This window comes from Pholcus phalangioides, unplaced genomic scaffold (genome assembly GCF_987345545.1).
Source record: "Pholcus phalangioides strain wild (caught in Gottingen) unplaced genomic scaffold, Ppha-v1.0 ptg000041l_1, whole genome shotgun sequence".
NCBI classification, from domain to species: domain Eukaryota; kingdom Metazoa; phylum Arthropoda; class Arachnida; order Araneae; family Pholcidae; genus Pholcus; species Pholcus phalangioides.
Window position 1 is genome coordinate 1,643,157 of NW_028301627.1, and position 24,359 is coordinate 1,667,515.

Consider the following 24,359-nt stretch of genomic DNA (forward strand, 5'->3'; position numbering starts at 1 on the left):
TTCATATACTCATTTATAGTTGTAGTTATCATAATATAATTTATAAGTTGAAAATAATTTCAATCTTTGACTTCAATAAAGAATAAAAATTCAAGTAGGCTTCATGCAAAATACGGGAAAAACCGGGACACTTTTGCTAAAAAGTCGGGACAGCCAAAAAAACAAAAAATACCGGGACTGTCCCGGGAAATACGGGACGTATGGTCACCCTATTCTTTATTCAAGTCAAAGACTGACATTATTTTTCATCTCAGAAATTATTTTATGATAATTACATCTATATATGATAATATTAATCTCCCACATCTGCCATGGTGAACGTTTTTTTTTCGCGGAATACATTTTAATCCACTGCTATTTGTAGTAATGCATCATTAATATTGCAATCATAATGATTTTTCCGTAATTTCAACAATATTTGGCAACTGTGTTTGGTTTTGGCGTCGTTTTTGGCGATAATTGGCAATGTCCCGTATTTTCCCGTATTTGGAATCCCGATGCCCCGTATTTCTCTCAAAGAAATATGGTCAGCTTAGCTATAAGTAAACTTGTAGTACTTATAGCTCAGTGGTGGATAGATGACAGAAAAAAATCAATACACACCTTCATTAGTTTGTTGCTGACCATATACAGTTCAACTGCTTCGGGCTCCTTTTGAGGATGGATATATTTTAAGGATTTTGGTGGCAACACCTCTGATCTCGCAGTCACGAGTGATAAACATGGGTCTGTGGACGAGAGCCTTGTTTTTATTTATTTTAAGTAAGTATGTTTCAATTTCATTTGTAATCGGTGAGACTTCATTCATGATGCGATCCTGTTTTGAATCGTGTCTTCTGCTGGGGAGAAATAAATTGGCGGTTATCGGTGAAACGGAGTCGATCGCTTGCCCCGGAATGACCCAGGGCGGCCCTTACCAGGCTCGCCCCGCCCCGGCAAATTCTTTCTTGACCACTCATTCCTCAAATTTACCGCCCTTCACTATAGCTTGGGTAACTTCCATCCCCCATAAACATGCCTCTATCTCTTGAGTCGCTCTTTTGGTCGCTGCAGGTACTTTCACGCCCTCGTGGTCACTCTTTTCGTCACTGCGATGTTTACACACACTCTGACCTGGCCTCTATCTTTCTAGGTCACTGTCTTAGTCACTCACATGCTTAAACAATCTCTAGGTCACTCGCATGCTTCTTCAAGTCACTTGTGGTGGCTTACTGACCTAGTCCTCTGTTTAGTCACTTCCATGTTTACACATCCTCTAGGCCACTCCGAAGTCACTTGCTGTTTTGGTCTGCCATATGATTTTACACCATTTTGGTTACGGACTAAATCCCCTTGTGATCTAGGTCACTTTTTTGGGTGATTACTGACTCAGTCCCTCTTTTGATCACTCTAAGGGTACGTCCATAGTGAACCGCTTCTCGTTACTCGTTTTATCGCGGCTGAAAAAAGATCGTGAAAACTCATTGGAGCAGCCATAGTGCACCCGCCTACCTGCTTTGATCGGCTCAAACTGCTTTTACTCGCTTTAACCGGAATGAATTATTATTTCTTTTTCTTGCTTGACCGCTCACCGCTTGTAGTTTAAAACGGATACTTTCCTCTAAGTGTTCGTTTTATAGTGTAATAGTAAATCGACGGAGTTTTTGTAACGATCAATTATCGTTATTACTAATAGTTGATTAATTATTACATAATAAAAGCGAAATCGCTAATCATTAAGTAATTAAGGAAAATTAACAATTATAGTGAATGCAATTGGAGTTTGTGATTGTTAATATTGTTAATACTAATCGTTAACTAGATATGACATAATAAAAGCAATATCGTTGATTAATCATTAATTAAGGTTAATTACTGATTATACTGAATCCAACGGAGTTTTTGTGATGGATAATTGTTGCTAATACTAATCGTCAATTAGTTATGACAATAATAAGCGAAATTGGTAATTAATCATTAATGATCACACTAAATCCAACGGAGTTTTTATGACGCCTAATTATTGTTAATACTAATCGATATCGTTAATTAATCAAAATACCTTTGGATTTCATTTTATCGTTAATTAACTAATTATCGATGATGATTTAGTTTTATCGTTAATAAACTAATTAACGATAAAACTAAATTAAACAGAATTTTGTAACGATTAATTCTCGTTTTTCTAATCGAAAATTTGTTGTGGCACTGAAAGCGAAATTGCTGATCTATCATCAATTAATTAATTAACTATAATTAGCGATTACACTAAACCCATTGCAACTTCAAGGCGAGTCCTATTCATTTCATGTACATTCATCATTCTTTCATGTTTAATTTTATAAATATTTTTTGTAAACAAAAACACATAATAGATCCCCACGTGATAGCTCCATGATGCCAACTGCTCATGCAGGCAGACGCTCCCGCGAGCGGTGCACTTTAACCACCACCGGCTAGAATCGCGCGGGATAATCTCGCCTTCTACAACTGCCGCGGTTTAAACAATAAAGCGAGAAGCGGTGCACTATGGACGTACCCTAATGCTTATAAACTCTTGGTCATTTGTGTGCCCTGACAATCTCAATGCTTGCACACTCCTTAGGTCATTTGTGGTTGCTCACTGAACCTAGTCTTTTTTTTTTTTTTGTGACTCCCATGCTCACACAACCCTCTACGTCATTTTTAAGTCATTCACTGTTTTGGTCACTCATTTACTTGCATAATCTTTAGATCACTCGCATGCTTTCATGCTCCTTTGGTCACTAGGGATGCAAGGGATTAAATCACCCCCCCCCCCAACTTAATACATTGCGCTCTAGGTCACTCGTTCGGTTGCTTACCTCTGTGATTGTTCACGGACTTGGTCCTTCTTTTGATAACTCACATTTTTGCACACTCTCTAGGTCACTGCTTTGGTCGCTCACTGACCTGATCTAATCCTGTCAAAGCAGATGCAGATATATATATTTATGATTTCTTCAGTTTTATCAAGTTGCACTCTAATTTTTATGACCACCTATCTCTCAGTTTTCGTGCCCTGGACTATAGCTCTTTTGTCTTGCTTCTGCGAATATGACTCTGTTTATACATGGAGCATGATCATACGAAGCGGACAAATTTGTCGGCGTGGCTCCAGGGTTGGCACTATTCATGGTTTTTTATGCCGTTGATGGTTTTTACCACCTCCAGAGGGAAAAAAGTCACTGTGTCCATCATTATTTTAAAAATTTATCAACCTTTTCTTCATTCTTCCTGAAAGAAGTGAATAATTTTGAGACACTGTTTTGCTTCGACAGAACACTCGTGTCCTGTCGTCCTGATAGTGATGTGCATGATGGGAAATACCAGGTTGTGAAGAGATGAAGCCAAGTGCCATGTCCTGTTACTTGGAGATTATGAATTACCGTAGTCCCCAAGATATCAATGCGGGAAGTGCAAAGTCATCAAATCCACTGTCATATTGATGACGAGAAGTTTCAAGATACCAGTAACTCAAATTGTTAGAGGTTGCTGCATCATTCCTGGACAGAATTTTTAGATCTTAATAATTAATAGCGTTGGTTTTATATATATATATATATTTAAAAAAAACATGGTTCGTTTTTGTTACTTAATCAAAAAATTGATACAGGTAATTTTCAACAGATTGATTGAATGCAATTTTATCATATAGAAGTAACATACATTTCATGAATTATTGCATCGAGGGCAACTACAAAATTGTAGATTTCGATTGGGGGAGGGACGATCAGTGCCCTGTAGATCCACGTTTTGCTTCTCCAAACTGGTTTTTCTCCCTAGTGAGCTTGGCATTGGATTGGCGGCAGCCAGCAAGGCATAACGGCCACTTGGCTGAAATGCTACCTATACAACACAGTGTCTTGTTCTCCATACAAAAAATTAATAAAAATGTGTAATTGTAAGTTATTTGTAATTGCATTTTTAATCGGGTTGCTGTGTTTTAAAAATATATGGCATCCATATTTGTTATGGGCATCTTTTTCTCAGCCACCTTGTTGGGCATTTTGCCTGTTGTGGCGTTGTATTTGTATTTATATCTCTAATTTGTGACAGATTGTTGCCAAAATTTTAATGCATACTAAATGAGACCAGACTTGAATGATAGGCTGCTTTGAAAGTTTGTCAGAGCTGTGCAAATGGCCGAAATAGGTAAAAAACTGGCTTGCAGCAATGGTTTATGGGCCTCAACAAAGACTTTTGGAATATTTGTTTCTGTTACCATGGTTTTTTGGTTCTAACAATGCATTTCAGACATCTTTAGCCTTTTACAGTGGTTTGTTAGTTCTTCAATTCTCCCAGTATATTGAGAAAACCCAGGCAGCGCCGGGTATTAGCTATTTGATGTATAATGCTTTCCTTCTGAATATTGTTACATTGTATTCATAAGTGTTTTTTTTTCCCTTGTGTGTGTGTTTTCTAGATGCGTTTGTGGATGTCTATGCTGTTGAAGAGTTTGTCGTCGTTCATGCACCAGAGTCTGTCAGATTCCTCTCAGAGGAGCCGGTTCATTCCAGCAACCTTGGAGATATACTTTCGGCTATGCTAGCTTATACAGTCCCGTCAGTAAGTTTTTCAATATGTACAATATTGATGAAATGTCGTGCATTATCTTCAATTTCATTCAAAGAATCAATGAGGGGGCAAAGTATTACTGTACTCTCGGGGCTAGATTTTGGTTGCATCTAGGAAGTTTGTTAAATTTAGCTACAAACGTTAGCCTATACTTCTTTTAATGATGTACTCTCAACATGCCATTGACCAATTTCGCATCCAGATTTCTATTAACCAATATGATGGCTTCCAAATTGTTGCCATTGCATCAAATCATGAAGGAGTTTTTAATTTTTTGTTCGAAATAGGCAATTCGCGAAAAAGCCAGTATCAGTTCAGCATCTCAATACAGTAGCGTTTCAATAATCAAAGGTGAATGGGAGGCCGAGACTAGCTTGGTTTGATGAAAACTCGGATTATCCAGAAAATAATGGAAAACGATCTTTTGAGTGGTTGGGGGCGGGGACCTACTCTTACCTGTTATGACCTTAATTCATTACACAATTGGACAGCAGACCCATGGCCTCTCTATAAGTGAGGCGGACAGGAGCTCGGGAGCCTGAAGGCCCACTACAAATGGTTTTTTTTGTAAACTATAAGCAGGGCTCTCACTCATCCTACTTTTTCTACTTTTTTGTAAAATGCCCTACTTTTGTCCTACTTTCTCTGTTTTGTCCTACTTCTAGATTTTATCCTACTTTTTTGTAAAATGCCCTACTTTTGTCCTATTTCTAGATTTTATCTTACTTTTTCTACTTTTTTGTAAAATGTCCTACTTTTGTCCTATTTCTAGATTTTGTCCTACTTTTCCTACTTTTTTACCAAATCCTATAAACAAAATTTGTATTATTCATTTTAATTTTAATTGAGGATGGAATCATTGATGTAATGCCGAATAATACAAACATTGATTGCAATTAATGATTCTGGCAAAGCAGTAGTTGTATCGTTTTTCAGGTCATTGGGGGGGGGGGGGGGCGTATGTGGACCATTTGGTTTATTAATTTTTTTTTCTTAATTTGAGAGTTTAACAAGGGCCCAAAAGCAGAATGTTTTGCGATGTTCTGCAACAAGCCCTCAGCTGACTGAAAATGTTCTGTGATAAAAATTCGCATATACATAATAGCGTTTTTCTACACTATTCTTAAAATTCTTCCAGATTGTTCTGCAACAGCACTGGTTGTTCTGCGACGTACGTCACACATTTCGGCACATTCTGCTTTGGGGAACAAGGGGAGTTGTCATTATACAAATACAACGCCACAACAGGCAAAATGTCCAACGAGGTGGCTGATAAAAAGATGCCCATAAAAATATGGATGTCATATATTTAAAAAAAAAAACAGCAACCCAATTAAAAATGCAATTAACACAAATTATAAACAATATATGCACATGATAAACACATCTGTCTGGATGGAAATATAATTTTGTAGATACTTCTCATGGTCTTGGACCGTAACTAACATTCATCATTATGGTGCATTTTTTCTGTATAGGTGAAACAACAGGTTAGCATAACAAAGCAGTTGGGTACATAGGCCTATTCTAGGTTTTGGGACTCGGATGACATCCAATAACATTCAAACGTGTTCTGTATTTTTCAGGTATGCAGAGGCAAAAACAATATGCAAGGGGACCCAGGTTCGATTTCCTGAGGAGGCAAATTACTTTTCTTTCCAAATATCAGTTTCGGCATTAACATCCAGAAAATTCAATTTCTCAATATGTACAATGCTCATCAAAGAGCTGGAAATGAATGGCACATTGAACAGTGAATTGTAAACAAATCCCTGTAAAAAAGTATGGGCAACACAGTAAAACCATCTGGTCCACCTTGACTTATTTACATCGGATCTTGTAATTTATATTCTTAGTATTGTGTTCTTGGAAGTGGTCCCGAAAGAGTGTCATTCTTAAAAAAAACTTACATGTCTTCATAATTTGCTATGTGCATTGTCCACAGAGAGTTGACAGACTGGACTGTGGAAGACTCCAAAAAAAAAGAATGTGATATATATGTTGTGAGGAGAGGCAGAAAAGAATCATCCGTGGTTGCTAAGTACACTGTTTTGGCCAAAAATTTCTTTTGTTACTTACTAAGTAATTTGTCATTTTGCTTTGGCTCTAGTCAATCTTACAGGATACTGAAATAGAGTTAAAGGTGAATTTTTTTTTTTTAAATTATGCTATGATTATGTTGTTGTGGGGGGAGGGGGGTACCTTTCCCAATTCTACTTTTTCTAATTTTTTGAGGGAGAGCCCTGTAGTATAAATTAGCTATAAAGGGGACTTGTAAAAAAGTTTTGATCTGAAATGCTGCAGAAGAACTCGGTGTAGGAGTCAAGACCTTGAGACTGAAATTACTCATATTTCACAAGAAAAATGAGACAAAATGAAAGAACTCGTTATTGTGTGGGGGGGGGGGGGCTTTGATAAAGGAATTTCAAATAATCCGAGCATCTCAGATTATCTGGAACCTTGAAGTTTTGAGACTTGAATTATCGAGACACTACTGTGGTAAGATGACTTGTATCTGGGATGACCATACGTCCCGTTAAGCCTGTATGTACTATTTTTGTTGTCAGGGAGTCTGTCAACACTTTTTTTTTTCTTGTAGGGTTCTGTTTTTTTGTAAAAGTGACTATTAATTTCGTGAAAAATGAGTGATTTCGTAAAAAAAAAAGTTAAACAATTTACAGTGGATCCCGGAATGAATGAATGGACAACAGAACTTTGCCACTGGACTTATCCCGTTGCCGAGATCTCTTCCAGCCCAGCTTCATGGCAGAGTTCGGAACACTTTATTTAGTGTCAAAAAAAATAACAAAAATTTTTACATATTTTCTCTAGACAATTGGGTACTGTCACGATTAACAAATTTTGTGGTGATTACAGACGAGATGGGGTTGGGAGTTGGAGAAAAAGTGGATCCTGGCAGGGTACGCAGTTTAAATCTCTTTATTTTTTTAAACAAAATCATTGATTTAAATCACAAAATTTAAATTTTGTTGTAAATTGTACATAAATTCAATGACATTGAAGTAAAAGTAACCTGGTCTATATGGTATGCGTGTTACTGGTATGCAGTAAAGTTTGTGATTAAAAGGCATATAGATCTTTTTGGGGTAAATATAGACTTGAACTCAATCCTGCGATACAGTGCTGAAAGAAAGCTGCTCTATTTCTAGATTTTGTGCATGGGAAAACATTGAAGAAAACTATAGGGAGATGAACTGCGCTATTTTTAATGCATTGCAGTTTGGCACTAGGATTCCCACGATTAAGAAACAGAAATAATTTTTTTTGTATAAAGCCTTGCCCTAATTGCTGATTTAAAATAATAGTAGATGTTGTAACAACCCATATCATTGGGCTTTCGACTTTACTTTTCTTATTAAAATTTTGAGTTTGCTAGTTTTCTTACCAAAACTCATTGAATCTGTGAGAGAATAAAAATGTGTAAACTATTAAACAACATCATGCAATTCGGAAACACATTTACCAATTATGCAAAAAACAATCTTGTCTCAAAAGAATTTGTTTTATTCAGTTGATGCTGAATGGCCCCGTGGCTGTACATCGAGTGAATTGAAGTATTTGCACCATATGTGTGTGATACTGAGTTGCATCCGCTCATTCACTTTCATGGGGGGGGGGGGTGTCTCATGAATAAAAGCACTTCTCTCTACAAAGAAAATGTTAATCCATGAAGTTAATTTGAGCTCAATGACCTTTCATGTAATGTAAACGCAGATTACATTACGCAGCGTCGCCGCTGTGGTGGTCGAGTGGTTATAGTGACAGACTCGCGATGCGAGGATCCGGGTTCGATCCCCACAGTGGTGGTCGGCTGAAGTTGGTTTTCTGTGGTTCCCAACTTCAAGGCACAAATGCGAGCCGATCTCCCCGTTAAAAAGTCTCGCCACAGAGAGCAACAGTCCTACAACGATAAACCATTCAATCATAACACTTGACTCATAGTTAGAAAAACTGGTGGCAGATGGCAGCACTACACATAACAAGCATTACAGAGAAACAAAAAACTTCATGTCAGGTTTCACTACACGTACACGCACATTCCCGCATGTAACGATTCGTTGGGGGTTCCGCGGGGTGCATGTGTGGTGTAGCAGTAGTAGGTAGGGCCTCCAAAAAATGGCACCACAAAATCCTCTTTTTTGGAGCTCACCTCCAAAAAAGTCAGCCACCTCGTTGGGCAATTTGCCTGTTGTGGCGTGGTATTTGTATTTTTGGTGTTCATATTTTTTGCTTGTAGTTTGTAGTTTATTCATTATTTTTAATTAAATTTGAACGATTAGGAGAAAAAAGCAGTTAGGCAATACGAAAATATGCATTCTTAATGATTAACAAGATTTGTTTTAATTAATAAGTGGTCAGTTGATTTTAATAAAAAAAAAATCAGATTTTTCCATAACTTTGATTTCGAGTTAAACTTTCCCGCTCAGTAAAATTTGTTATTTGTGTTTTCCTATCTCTTACTAATACTCATCAATAAGGCTCAGAATTTTTATGATGTCATATTTTAAGCATGTTTAAGTGATCTGCCATATTTGACGAATTTTCAAGCAATAGATTTTTTTTTTGGTCATTTCATTGTAGAAAATTATAATCTGTAGGCATTTTCTTCAGAGAGATAGTATACACTTACAATAAATGCTTGCTGTTTTTATTGGAAAAAAAAACCCTTTGGCATTCCCAGTAGCCACTTTTTGGTTCTCTGAGGACTTTTTTGCTACCTTTCTGAATGGCAAGCCAAGCACTTGATCATGTCAATGGCAAGATCTTGGTCTTGAGCAATGGATGATGGTCTTGGATGGATGGTCTTGAGCAATGGCAAGATCATGTTCATTTGGACACTCAAAACTAAACACGGATTTTGAATCAGGAGGGGCAGACTTGGTTTTGCCACCGCTCCCTGTCACTGCAAAACTCCACCAAAGATCTGTAACAATGTTTTTTTTTTTGCATTCTGTTTTGAAGTGTGTATATATATTTAAAAATTTTTTGTCAAATTTTTTCTCCTGAACTGCCGCTTTCTCAAGTTTTGTTGTTGCCATCCTTTGTCTCCCCACTTTTTTTAAATTCTGGCAGTCTGTAGTTGAGCCTTCAGAGTAAATAGTTACGGAAGTTTTTCCAGGACTTCTGCGAGAATATTTTCAGCACCAACAGTAGCACACAGGGTTGGCAAGTTTTTGCCGTAGGTGGGAAAAACCCCAGTAAAAACCATCCTGGCAGAAATTTATTTTCCTCTCATTCATGCATGTGAGGCATCATTGTGCATTTGATTTGTTCTTCCAAATGCGAATAAGGTAGTTTTGAACACAAACTTTAATATAAGAAATAATAAATTTTTGAATTGGTGAGTTTTTGCCAATTGCTGGATAAAGCTACAGTAAAAAAATGTTCTGGCAATAATGGGTTTTTGTCAAGCATGAAAAGTTTATACTTGCCACATTTATTTATGTCTGGTGTCATATTTCAGAAAAAAATTACTACAAAAACATTGAAACACACAAACTCTGGTTTAAGAATTATATTAACAAGGATATACAGTCTAACCTCGTTAATGAGTCACCCCTTGGGAGAGCAAAAATATGATAAGCGGAGTGACTCGTTAAGCGGAGTAAGCCATAGCTGTGGCAATTATAATTGGGAGTTCCAAAAAGTGACCCGGTAAGCGGAGCGACGTGTTAACCGGGTGACGCACTAACAAGGTTTGACTGTATATGGGTATTAATTTTATCAATCAAAAGAATGAGCATAAATTGTTTTACAAAAGCGTTTGATAAATCTAATATCCCTACCATTCACGCAATTGCATTTGCAATGAAAGTAGCAAATTTTGTTTGAATTAAACCAATTCCTTCTAAAATAAACAAAAAGCACAGTAATACTCCAAAGTTATGCAATAGGGTGGGAACACTGCACAAGTCAAGATATAGTTTTCCATAAGAAATACATATAGATATTAGTTAATCGGGAACAAATTATAGGAAGAACACCTGTATTTTTCTTTCTTACTGTGACTAATGCTATGGTGCTCTTCTATGGGGCTTCATAAATTTAACTTGCATTTTGACTGTAATCTGGTCTGATAACTGGGTGGTGATTGGTGGCATTTGCAAAAACTATTGTCACACTTGGTACTAAAAAAAGGGCAAATAAGGTTACATTGTGTCACATTAGAAACATGAATTACTTATGCTAAGCTTTGCCGCTGATGCCATTTAATTTTTTTAATTATAGAGTACAAAATGGAGCAGCTTAGCTGTTGTATCACCCTGGAAGAGACCAGAAGCAATTGTCGTCTTGGAAATGCTCGGCTTTGGCAGTGGTGTTGATATGTCCGTAGAAGGATCACATTTCTTGCTCGAAAATGTAAGTGTTGTTTACTAGTATTCTATCTCATGTTTTTATTCCCATTGGTGATTGATTTCTGACAAAAAAAAATTTGACTGAAATTACTGCTGAAAAATCTAGACACTAAAATGAACTGACTGCATAGGTCTCTGCAAAACCTTCACAAATCGTTTGCACTATTTCTTTGGATTTCACCGAAAGTGAAAGAAAAGTAATCTGGAACTCAAACCCAGCCCTTCTTGCATTCCAGGTGAGCATGCTACCATCTACACTGGTAGGATGGTTTCTCTTAAAGTCATTCTTCTGCTTTTTCCGAAGCGTAGTTGATTCTGGCCTTGACTACGCCTTATGGTTTTGGATTAAGGTTTAAGGTTTATGGTTTGGCGTGTGCTTTTGTTGACACACACACACAAGGCTTGAACTATGAAGAGACTTGATTTTTTGAATATATATTTATGTTGGAAAAGTGCAGGTGTTGGGGAAGGATATGATCGAAGTGTTTGAAATTTTTAACAGGATGGACCATGATTTATCAATTCACATCAATCAATTATTTTGATAAGGGTATGAACAGTATTGTTTTGCAATGGAAAATTCCAGGTTGTGATGTCTCAGGGAGTTCTTCTCTAATAGGGTTGTTATAACAAATAGAATAGAATTTACGATCCCCAAAGGTAAGCTAATACAACTGACTCATTCAAAAAGTACAATAAATATAGCGGGATAACAAGGAAACATATTTTCTGAATTTTGTGCTGAGGTAAACTTGGAACTCAACTTTTTAACTTGTATTTTTTGAGCGAGTCATTGTAAGCCTGAATAAGTTGTATTATCTTACCTGGCGGAGGGTCATGAATTTTATTCCATTTATTAACAACCCTATTAGAGAAAAAACCCCTGCGACATCACAACCTGGAATTATCCCTTGCAAAATAATACTGTTCATACCCCTTGTCAAAATAGTTGATTGATGATGCATTAATAAGTCATGGTCCATCCCATTGAAAATTTCAAACACTTTGATCGTATTCTCCCCCCCCCCCCCCCCCAAAACCTGCATCCTTTCAATGTAAACATATTCAAGAAATGAAGTCTTTCTTCATAGCTCAAGCCTTGTGTGCCAACAAGAGCATGTGCAGCTCTTTTCTGCACTTTGTAGGCGTGGTCTTCAAAACTATGGTCCAGGCAAGGACAAACTAATGAAACTGAGCCGTCCATTAAAGTTTTTTGAACACCATAGAACAATTTTCCAAAGACTTGAGCTGCTCGTCGATGAGAATTCTGAAATCTGTGATCCTATTTGCATCCGCCGTAATATTAACATTCAATTATAATATACCTCTCTACGGTGGCATAACCAGGTTTTTGTCAATGGGGGAGTGAAATCACGAAAGACGCTTCTTTTCTGTTTCTGTTTAGGTACAAATTTAAAATTATACATTCATTTAAAGTACCTTAAATTTTATAAAAAAATCAAACTAAATTTATTCTATATTTTCAGTTTTTATTCAAATTAACTACATCAATTCTTTTTAATCAATTTTTATTTTTTAATCGAGTGCAATGGGCAAGGCCTTTGTTTCCATCGTTGCTTGACCAAAGAGCCCTCAGATGAGTGCTGATTGGAAACCACTGATTCGGATAAAGTTATAAGAGTCAACTGAAAATTCAGGGTATTATTCTTCACTGATACAGTATAGTCATGGCCCCCCACAAGGGTAGGGCTAGCAGGGCTCCAGCTTGGGGGCTGTAGACAAATCTCATTACTTTTGTTATTTTTATACCATAAATTCACTATGAAGGGGTCTGGATCAAAGATGTGGGGGGCCATTTATACAGCGGTACCTGCCGTAACAGATTCTCCTTACAAGCGGATACCTCCCATTAATGGACACTTGTTTGAATTACATCAACAGGATTCAATGTATTTTACTATCTGTTAATGGACAATTCCCATTATGCGACAAACTTTTTTGTCCCAAGGGTGTCCGTTATCGAGAGGTTCCCTGTATTTCTTCAGCTACTTTTCATATAATTTCCATTGTTTCTGAAAGATCCGACAAAGCGTGAAACTGAGTTTTAAAAGACCCATGACTGTGTCAAAGTAGTGTTTTGTGACCTGAGAGATATAGGTAGGATGGCCATTTTTTGGCGTTATTTTTTTTTCAATTCTTCATCCATTTGGGAATGCTTGCTGGAGAGGGACTTTTTCAAAAGCAAAAAAAAAGCAGAGTAATCTCACATGCTCTTGGTTATACGTCTGGGATGTATTTGAGAAGATGTTTGATCAAATTCTTTGAGGACAAAATAAGGGCGTGGTAGCCCGGTCGATAAGATACTCGCCTAAAGTACCAAAGGATGTTTAGAGGTGTCGCGAGTTCGATACCTGGTTTGTTCTTGTCAGAAAACTTTCATGACACAGGGGTACAACAAAAAACAGCGAATTGACCGAAGCAAAAAATTGCTACCGCAGAGAGTCCCCCATCAAAGGGTTAGCGTACCAACCTCTCGATGAGTATAAAAAACAAGCCTGCCGTTCGGAATCAGCAATAAACTGTAGGTCCCGGTCTAATTAGCCCTCGTGTGCAGAAAATGACGGTGGTGCGACATAAATGACCAAATCGAGGACAAAATATTCTATTAGAGCAGCAGCATGGGGCTGACAGGGCTCCAGCTTCGGGGGCCATGGGACAATTACTATCATTTTTGTATGTTATAAATTCACATGGGGCATAGGACAATTCCTAATGCTTTTGTTTTCACACACTATAAATTCGTTAAATGGAGGCCCAACAAAAAAATCCAGCCTAGAGGTCTGGCCGCAGGATGTAGAGGCCATGGTGTGGTGGCTCCAAATTTAGCTTGAAACAGAATTTTGCCAGACGGTAAGCCATGGTATTTATTTTGAATGGAGAGTCTGCTTCAAGAAAGTGATGAGTAGCGAAATTATATTATTTTATAATTTTTCAACTAATAAAGGAGAGGGATGTAGGTGCTACGAGATGACAATCGCATCAGCAACAACTTATTTCAGGGATGATTTCTCTAACTCATTGCTCTGCTGTATGAGACAAACAGTTGATTGAGATCAAACAAAACATACAAAGAAGGTGATTCTGAGAAAGACTTTTTTTTAAAACACCAAATTCATCAATCTATCAACTAGGTTGTTCTCATCACCTCATTCTCTGCTTTTAAGGAGACGCTATTGGACCTATTATAGTTTTTTCACTTTATCCATCTTAAAGAAACTATTCCAGTTTCTGTTACCCTATTGTGTCTGATCTTGGTTGCTTCAGGGCTCAGAATTGTTTTCATCTTTTTCTTATTTCTGACACTGACCCATACTCAAGCTAGTAATTCTAACTAAGGTCTGTATAGAGATAAGGTGGTATTTCTAGGAGATCCGACTCTATCCAATTCATCTGTAGATAAGTTGGTATATTTTAGGAGCTCAAACTCTAGCCATTATCTCCTAGGCTCAGTGTTCTTTCCAAATAGGTTTCTGTATCATGCCTGATTTTTCAGTAGGCACCTTAGACAAAGCTCTATGAGACCACCTCCTAACAGAATGAGCGTTTGGTCCTCAGAACTAAAGTGCCAAAAAAAGGTATTTCTAGGAGCTCTAGCCAACAACGAATGTATCAACAGCGGACAAAAAAAGCTCACAAAGAAGTCTGTAAAAATATTGTCTTTTAGAAGCGGGATAGGGTAATCTCTATACTTCTCACTCTCAAATGAACAGCACAAGTCACAGTGAAACCGCAAGAGGAAGCATGCAAATGAAATTTATCTTCCTCACATACGGGTATTCATCCTCTCAGTCAACGGAGGCCAAAAATGAATTTAATGTTTTTCTGATTTTACTTTTTCAGGGATTTAGGAGAATAGGCACCAATGTAGGCAAAACTTTAATTGAGGGAGCTATTGCTTCCCTGGCTACGCCACTGTCTCTCTGCACTATATACATATCGTTGTAAAAAAGTTATCATTATATTGAGAGGTGTTCATGCCAATTCATGCTGTTGTTGGCATCTCTTCTGAATTGACATTGTTAGTACTGTAAAATGGAGTGAATAGAAACGAAACTTTGTAAAAGCACAAACATATTCTTTTATTATATTCACACAAAAAAATTCCATTCCACAATTTATTTTTCAGTTGGCTAACATGATAATGGAAAACTCTTTTGTGAATATAATACAGAACAGTATGTGTGAACATACAGGGTGAACAGAAACGAAACTTTGTAAAAGCACAAACATATTCATGCTTTTACAAAGTTTCGTTTCTGTTCACCCTGTTTTATGGTGACACCGTAAAAAGCATTTTATGAGTGTTTATTCACAGCAAAAAATTGTAATAGATTTCTTGATGAATAAAATTCAGTTGGTTGCTCAACCCTGTAAACTGGCTTACCGCTCAATACTTTCGTGTACTAGACAGAAAGTAGCTTTATGGCAACTTCACTAACACTATTAACAGGTAGATAGTTGAAAATACTGATTGTTATTAGACACCCTCAAAAGAACAAACACTGGTGAGGAATTTAAAAATATATTAAAGGTGATTTTGAGCAAAATATAAAAATATCATTGTAGCAGTTTCAAAATCTTGTAATAAATGACATTGTATAGGAATTTATAGTTATATCGAGTATCGTTGTTGTGAGGTTTCACTGTATTAATGGGCACCTGGCACAAAATATTCATTTAAGTTGCACCTCATTTAGATGAACTACCATAAGCAGTTTGTCCATTTTAGAGATTATAATTCCTCATTTGCCTCTGTAAAATCTGGTACCCCTCAAAGATCGGTCCTCTCCTGTTGTTATTCTTAATTTATATTAGTGACCTCCCAAAATCTCTTCACTTCACCACTGGATTCTTTGCAAATGACTGTAATTTACTGTATCCTTCACCAAGAGTCCTATCAATAACTTCAACATAACCTGACTTCCATTCATTACAGCGGATACCAATCAATATCTCAAAAACAGTAACAAATAACTAAGCAATAACTCTCATATGAGAGTTACCTGTAAATTACTTCCTCTTGAATACTCTTACTCCATCAATAATTTTAATATTATCCCCAGTTTTTCAAATTAAATACCTCGGTGTCATAATTTCAGCTGACTTATGTTGGAATAAATATGTTAACCATGTTTATCAGAAATGTTTCAACAAACTTTTCTTTCTCGACCGTAACCTTAAATGTTCTACTGGGGATATCAGACTACTCTGCTACCAATATTATATCTCTCCCATTCTTTCCTACGGCGCTGAAATCATTGACCCCTGCACCTCTAGAAATGTAGACAAACTCGAATCCAAAATAAATCCACCCAATTTGTCCACGACTGCTGGTCATCCTTTGAAGTTACAAGAAGCGGTCAAACAAAAACATTTTCTTTCATAGTGATTGACTGTAAACAAGAAATTTTTAAAGTTTGGACAGATTTTTTAAAGCCTATTGTACCAGAAAAAATGCTCACTGCAGACAAGGCCAATCAGATGCCTTCATGTACATAGGTCTACACCACATTTAGTGTACCACAGTTCCCCCATTTTCTTTGGTAGTCACACCAGCTATGAAGTTATGTTAAAAACAAGCAAAAAAGGAGAAAGGACCATCAACAAGAGGAGGCCTATCAAACAATTGGAAGTTTTGTACAAGGCCCGAATCCCAATCTCTTGCGAAGTACAATGACCCGCAATCTTTCAGAGCTTTTACAGCTCTTCACGTGGGATGGACGTGAGAGCAATGAGCTGCATGGTGCATAGAATATACACATGACGATGATGACTAAGGATAATAAACTTTTTGCCACTGAATATTTTTCTGCACTAATCACCAATAATCTTTTATCTACTTTTAACTTAATTCATTATACCATGATCTCAAATATCATAACTATGCAAATTTTATACAATGTGTGTGTGTGTTCGGTTTCAGAATTCTGCTCAAACTACATGTTCTTGGGGGGGGGGGGGTTAAGCCGAAAAAAATAAATATTATGTAACCATTTTTTTATTTGCTTTTTCAAAAATAGTTTGTTTTGAGCTTTGCATAACATGTACCATGATATAAAAATAAAATAGTTTCTAACATTGCAATTAAGCCATACTTTTAAAGAAAAACTTTGTTTTTTGTCTCCTGAACATTTTGGTTTTATGAACTGAAACCATTTCCTCTTGACCCTTCATATATTTTATACTATTTGTTTTGCAGGCTGGAAATATCAACAAACAATTCGACTTACTCTCAGGACGAACCAGTGAACGATTCTTGGAGAAAAGACCAGTCTTGTTGCACATGGACTTATCTGAGGAGGTGAGATTTCTGTGTTGCTCACATTCAGATTATTTCCTCCTCGATAGTCTCTAAAAATTAAGTTTGTTAACCCAATCAACTCTGATATAAATAACCTATGTGTAAACACTGCGCTCAGATTTTACCCATTCAACTCGTATGACGTAACGTGCACATTCTTTCGTAAGGGGGCCTTTAATTCCATTGACACAAATGCCACGTGCCGTGTGCGAAGTTTTATATCTTCCGAGATCGCAAACATGAAAGGACATGAGCATCACATCATATGAGTTGATTGGGTTAGTGAATGTGTAGGACCATGTGTTGGCTGCTGCTAAACCCAGTCTATCTTTCATTCAAATCTTCCAGAAAAACTTACATTACGTGCAACGTTATTCTTGTTTCATCAATCTTGTAACATTTTTGCAGTCGATGCTTGGTTTTACAAACCTCCAATTTACAAATCATGTTTTTACAAACTAATCCTCTGGTGTCCAAAACATCATAGCTGCCAATTCTTTGTGTCACTTCGCGTTCATCGCACATTGCTACTGCAGCAAATATTCTGCTCACAGTTGCATTTCAGCACTGATTTTTCCCCCCATTCTTTTTATGGTGTTTAACTCTTTCTGTTGTGCCGAGGTTTCGCAATGACTTGCAAACCCTACTTTTCCAGAAAGTCTTATTTCACATATTCGTGATTTTTTAAAATTGGTTGGTACTGTTTGTTCAGTTCTGTGGTTTTTCAGTATGTGTGGATGCCTGTTGTATTATTTTTCTCGGCATAAAACTTGATTATTAGTGAAGGATGGAAGAAAAAAAAATAAAATAAAACCTTTTTATTTCTCTACGTAATGCGTCAGATTACAACCTGAGGTCTTGGCACCTAATGAGGGTGATTAAATTATGTTTTCACCAAAATCTCTTTACAATTTTTTTTCCAAATATATTTTATTTTTCCATGTAAAGTTTTATACAGGGCTGGACAAATCCCAGGTTGACATGACGACTAAAAGATTGGTACTGGCACCTGTGAAATTTTCTTTATGTAGTTACTGAATTGCAGGCTGAGAGCAGCACAAAATGTTTGGAATTTAAATGGCAGCATATCTGTTATCACAAATGGTCATTATGCCCTGAAAAAGTCAAAAGAAGCATTTATCTTTTTCTTTGGGTAAATTTTTTTTGCCCCTAAAATTTTTTTCTGGTGCCTAGGTTTTTTTGCGAGTTTATTCAGCCCGGGTTATATACCGTGTTAGGTATAGAATTCCGATCTGCACAAAAATATCTCTATTTCTCATTTTAGAAAGTTCGCAGCTATGCAGTGTGCCGTTTCTTTGGATGTCTTTCCTTTGTACAAACTTTGGACTTTATGAAGTAATTGTTGAAGTTTGTTAAAAACAAGTGTCAACTGCACGAATTTAGATGTCATTGTAAGGTTTCGTACCTCGACATTTAGTTTTCGTGTGAAATTTTCCAGCTTCATCTTGTGTCCTGTGGTGGCTTGTGATTGTAAATCGGGGGCAGTGGATATTAAAATAATTTTGTCTTTTTAATCTGTGGCAGCGATTCTCAACCGGTGCTCCGCTAGCACATCCTAGGATCTCTGCGGCCAGTTGAGGAAAATAAAGTTATCGTCAAATTTGATAAATAAGTTAAAAAAAATAGGGTGGAGCTCAAAAGGTTTCCACGAATCAAGAAAGGTTGGGAACCTCTAATCTATGGAAATAATAATTGCTAGTATTAATTGTGTTATTGTAAAATGATCTCTACATTACGTGTGTACTCCACATAAAAAAAAGTGTTCGAACTAGAGATGAGATGGCTATTTGGCTCTTTTGCTGAATAGTGCTTAAGTATTCAGCCTGAGTTAAATCCAAGCACAACAAACCAATTAAAAAAAAATTATAGTAATTTGAATTTTCTCCCTGAATTAAAAATTTACTGATTATATTTTATTGTGTGGTGTGTATTCCTTTCTGTGAAAGAGGTTATGTCAGGGAGCATTTCTAGCATATTTTAAAATATAATCCTACTGCAATAATGTGGAAGTGAGTATGAATTATACAGTGCCGAGTGGCATGGTGGTAAGATGCTTGTTTACCATCGTGAAGGTTGTTGTCAGGGCCCCGGGTTCGAACCCAAGGGAGGATATCGATAAGATATTTTCCCTAACGAACCCGAGGCGACCACAGATAGACAGCGCCTTCGCTTCCAGCCCATCTCACTAATGGCAGTATATTGCAGTATAGCGATATGGCCAGAGTTGGTGTTTGGTGAAGTAGTATGAATTATACACAATTTCACTAACTGAAGAATGTACCTGGACAATATAAGTACAGTAGACTCTCGTTAATTCGGCACATATCAGACCAGGTGTGCCGGATTACTGGAAGCCAACTGAGAAAGTCCATTTAAATAATATAAACTTCTGCGCAAAGACATGCAGTGACATGTTTTCCTCTTCTATGCTCGAAGAAAATCCGGGACAGAAAACGTCAGATCACTGGACAGGCCAGATTAATTCACGGCCAGATTATCAAGAGTCTTGAGCTCGGTGGTGTTGGAGCCGGATTGTTGTGGGTGCTCATCAATCCACAGTAATTTGTGGCATGGGTCTAAGCATCCCCCAGAATTGAGAAATCAAAATTTCTAATATAAAGCTCAAGAAGAGCACCCACAGGTTGGAAACACTTCTTACATCCCTGATTGAGCCACTAAAAGAACAGAAAGAGACGAAGAACACACACACACATCTAAAGAGGAAAAATAAGAAAATAAGTTGTAAATTTCATGATGCATGACTAGTAAATAATGGTTGACATTTTGTTAATCAGATGTAAAATTCTAACAAGTGTTGATAAACAAATTGACTGTAATAATATTGTTACGAACTTTCGACGATAGATGGCGCGATTTGTTCGATGGCATTCAAAAATATCGATGATACCGGTTTCGGTTAAGCGCGCGAAGACATGATTGGTGGAGAACTGGCAGGGCGTGTAGAGAAAAATTGAGAAATTCCCGCCCCTCCATACGGTAGTGCCGCCGACTAGGAAAATGTGAAACAGAATATTGTGGAATGTTTTTTTTCTCGAAGTTTCTATCCGGGTTATAAATACCGTAGCGCTTACAAGATGGCAGGCGAGGCGGGCTCAGAGAGGCACAAGGAGATTCAGTCAGTCGTGTTTAAACTTTGTAAGAAAGTTGTTAGCTCTCTGATTAGCCTGTAAATACGTGTAAATTGCTGTTGTGTAAATAAATCTGTGTTTGTCCGTCAAACCGCTTCTTGTTTTTGCAATCCCGAAGTCTTGTGGAAAATTATCCGGAACAATATTAAAACACAATATATCATCGTTAAATTTGATTGTCAGTATCATGGCAATAAAATTTTTTCCACTTAACAGTTTTTAAATATTTGTTTGAATAATAAAACGCGTAATTCAATATCTATCATTTGAAATTACCATTAATTTTATTTTCAATCAAAAACACAAATTTTATTTATAACCATGATGAATTCTAAGAAAACTGATATTCGACCAAAACATTCAATGAGTATTCGGTTATTCGGCCAAATCACTATTCCTTCTATCCCTAGTTCGAACATGCAATGCAGTGGTCTCAACAATTAAAAACAATGTTTACATTGTGTTGAGTTATTATAAAAATTTTTTTTTTCTCAAATGTACATCTGTTGCTCGTACAAAAGTATGAATACTCTGTCATCGCACAAAAGTATATTAATTCAAACATTATATTCAATGCTGCTTACAAAAAACTACAAAGTTATTTTATTGCGTTTTTTGGGCTGTAAGGGTGCAAAAGCCTTGCAACAATAAGTGTTTTACTATTTGAGTATTACCTACAAATTTGTATTTAAGTGGGAAATTTTTGTTTTGCTTTGTATACTGTATATATAACAGCTGCAAGATTCCAAAATAGTGCAACCTCTGCTCTTGAAGTCTTTACCAGCGAATCCAGATGAGCGCTTGTCGATGGCCTTGGATGATGCGGATCTGGGATCCTTGATCAGGGATTCTACTTTCAATGTCTCTCGAACAAGTGATATCCGGCTGCTGATAGAGATTGCGACCGTGAAAGAATTTCTGAAAGCTGTGAGTACACCTACTAAAAGAAAAAATGTATGACAGGTGTGATTGATTATATTACAGTAAAATCTGTCTAAAATGGACACTGTATGAGATGGCAACCTGTCTTGAAAAATAGTCCCCAATCATTGTGATTAGTGCTTTGATATTCACCTGTATGAAACAGAAACATGTTTGAAATGGAGTAATGTTTAGTCTTTTGATGTTCCGTTTCATATACCTATCACTGTATAAATTACAGTAGAACCTGTACAAAAGGAATCGTCCAGAGACTGAAATAGCATTCCATTTTAGACAGTTTCCTGTTATATAAAGGAACACATCAAAGCAATAATGAATAATACTATTCGACAAATTTCCATGAAGTCTTTGTAAGTGCGTTCAAATGAGATCATGTGTATTTCTATAATCATAAGGGAACAGAATATTACCATATCACTAAATCATTAGCTCTAAAAAAAAATAAGTGCCCGAGTGGTGCAGTGTTAAGATGCTCGTCTTCCATCATGGAAATTGCCGTCAGGTCTGTAGGTTCAATCTTGGGGAAGAACATAGATAACAAGGTCTTTTTCCTAATGAACATAAGGTGACTGCCTATAGATAGCTCCTTCATCTCCTACCTAACTCTATCGGTACATTCGTATCACCGGAGTGTGTGGTATACAAAGTAAGTGCTATTTGAAATAGGAGATGTGGGACAATGACAACAATAACATACACAGCTCCTGGTTATAAGGTATAATTTGCAAAAACCTTCCACACATTTATTGGAAATTTTTATGGTGAACTCTCATTACATAGGCCAAAGTACATAGTAAATAACTGTTTATTGCGATATATTTCAAGTTGATCATTTTATTTCTGCCTGCTGTTTGTATTGTATCTCTGGAGCGTCTCTCTTGATCATTCAGCAGTTATCTCCTAACATTGCCAGGCTCTATTTCCTGTCATATCTTTTTTTTGATGGCAGAAATGCTCTGATGAAATCTCTAACTACAATCATCATGGGGAGGGGGCACAAAAATTTTCTTCCTGAGAGATTTTCAATTCCTTTCAAAAAGCATTTAAATTAACAGCAGCGTATTGTAAACAGTTGTTATGCTGGTAGAACCTGATTGGCCGAGAGATGTGGAGTTATCTGATTGGCTGTTGTCGTCATTCTGTTGCTGGATCTTGAAGGGGAAGGTTCTTGTTATTCTGAGAGCTGGTGTCCAGGATCTGCTCAATTTCAAAGTTTCTTCTCTTCTATTATAGCTGTTTTTTTGTGCTTGTATATTTCAATAGCCTCTCTGTAAATTCGTGGGAAGAAGTGGTCAACATTAGCTATTACCTGTGTTTTGCTGAACTGTACACTGTGGTTGTCGTAAAGCGCATGCTCTGCCACCGCCGACTTTTCTGTTTGGCCCATTCTGCAGCATCGTTCGTGCTCTTTTATTCTCGTGGCCTTTATCCACGAAGTGTTAGCTCTCAGAATAACAAGAACCTTCCCCTTCAAGATCCAGCAACAGAATGACGACAACAGCCAATCAGATAACTCCACATCTCTCGGCCAATCAGGTTCTACCAGCATAACAACTATTTACAATACGCTGCCAGCCATAGAATCAACTGACCAATCGCAAAACAATAGTGTAGTTCAAGCCACTTATGTGCATGAATACAACTTGAGACTCTGGAAAACTTGACTTTGATCCAGTTTATCAATTCTCCTGATGATGCCAACCACTAGTGTTGGGGAAACGTTCAGAACTAACTCAAACAGACGACGGTCTTCGAACCCGAAAAAACAATTTTTATCAAATGATGGCTGCGAAAACCTTATCAACTATATATGGGGTATATTTTCGATATTTCAATTTTTTCATCAAAATATTACATTCCTTTCTAATTTTTGGTCGGCTTGTGGAGGGGAGGGGGTACGGGGTCCCCTGAGCATCCCCTGCACACGCCTCTGTCATCACAGGAAAAATTGGAACCATTTGAAGGACAATCGTTGGTATCTCACTTGTTCTTACATTACAGTCAATTGATACTCTTTTAGTGTTTCTGGAATAGGTAGACCTTTTCCATCTGTGGAAAAGGTCGAATGGCAGAGGGGAATGTTTGCATAGGTTATATTCTTCTCTTTAGATATTCCTTGCTGAATAAGTTGTATCACACAGAAATAGCAGTCTGTTAAATAATTTGTGAATTCGTTCGAAATCATGGGTACTGCGAAAAGCATTGAATGACCTTTATCATTAATCCAACCTCAAAAGTTGCTGACACACAAGTGGTGCAAACAGTATGCAGTTCAAATGATTTATCTTGATCTTTGATTCATCGTCCAAAATAACAGTGATATGCTGTTTCAATCAGTCGTGTGATCACTTGTTTGTGACTAGAAAGAGTTACCTCGCCAAACATGCATATCCAGTAACGTACGCAAGATTTTCTCGATGCAGAGTCATTTCAATTTTTTCTCCTTCCCATGGGGGGGGGGGGGGGTGGTTCATTTGTTTTTTAATGCAGAAATACACTGATCTTGGCTCTAGACAGTTCATATGAACTTGAGGCATTCTAAAAAGAGAAAATGAGATCACCATCAAACATTTACAAGCAATGATAATTTAAATAAAGTCATAATATTCACTCATAGTAGCGAACATACAACACTCGTAACCTCTTCTATATCCTTTCTTCTGTCAGCTATTACTGGTAAAGTGAATTTTCCTTTCCATTACATTTACTGCATTACAATTGTCCACAATCTACACTTGTAAAATAAAAAACTAGAGCTATAATTGTATCGATTTTGTCTGTCATTTGTATTTTAAGTAATATCAAAATTCATATGGATTAGCTACATTTGTTCTATTTACAATTTTGTTGTTGAAGGGTGTAATCTCATTGAAGGGACTATCTTTTGATTCCGTTCAAGATAGGTTCCCATCTCATACATTGTCCATCTTGGATAGGTTTCATTGTACATTATGAACCTCTTCATTTATTTAT

At 36.9% G+C, this 24,359-nt stretch overlaps 1 protein-coding gene across 1 annotated transcript in view; it reads left to right on the forward strand.

Moving 5' to 3' along the window:
- Positions 1 to 656: 656 nt before the first annotated feature.
- Positions 657 to 24,359, forward strand: part of ATP6AP2 (ATPase H(+)-transporting accessory protein 2) — a 52,460-nt gene continuing 28,757 nt past the window's right edge. The window contains exons 1-5 of the mRNA XM_089254380.1: positions 657 to 762; positions 4,424 to 4,566; positions 10,825 to 10,956; positions 17,173 to 17,274; positions 21,180 to 21,371. Of these exons, the coding sequence (XP_089110506.1) occupies positions 723 to 762; positions 4,424 to 4,566; positions 10,825 to 10,956; positions 17,173 to 17,274; positions 21,180 to 21,371 (609 nt within the window). The 5' untranslated portion in view covers positions 657 to 722. The remainder of the gene's footprint in view (positions 763 to 4,423; positions 4,567 to 10,824; positions 10,957 to 17,172; positions 17,275 to 21,179; positions 21,372 to 24,359) is intronic.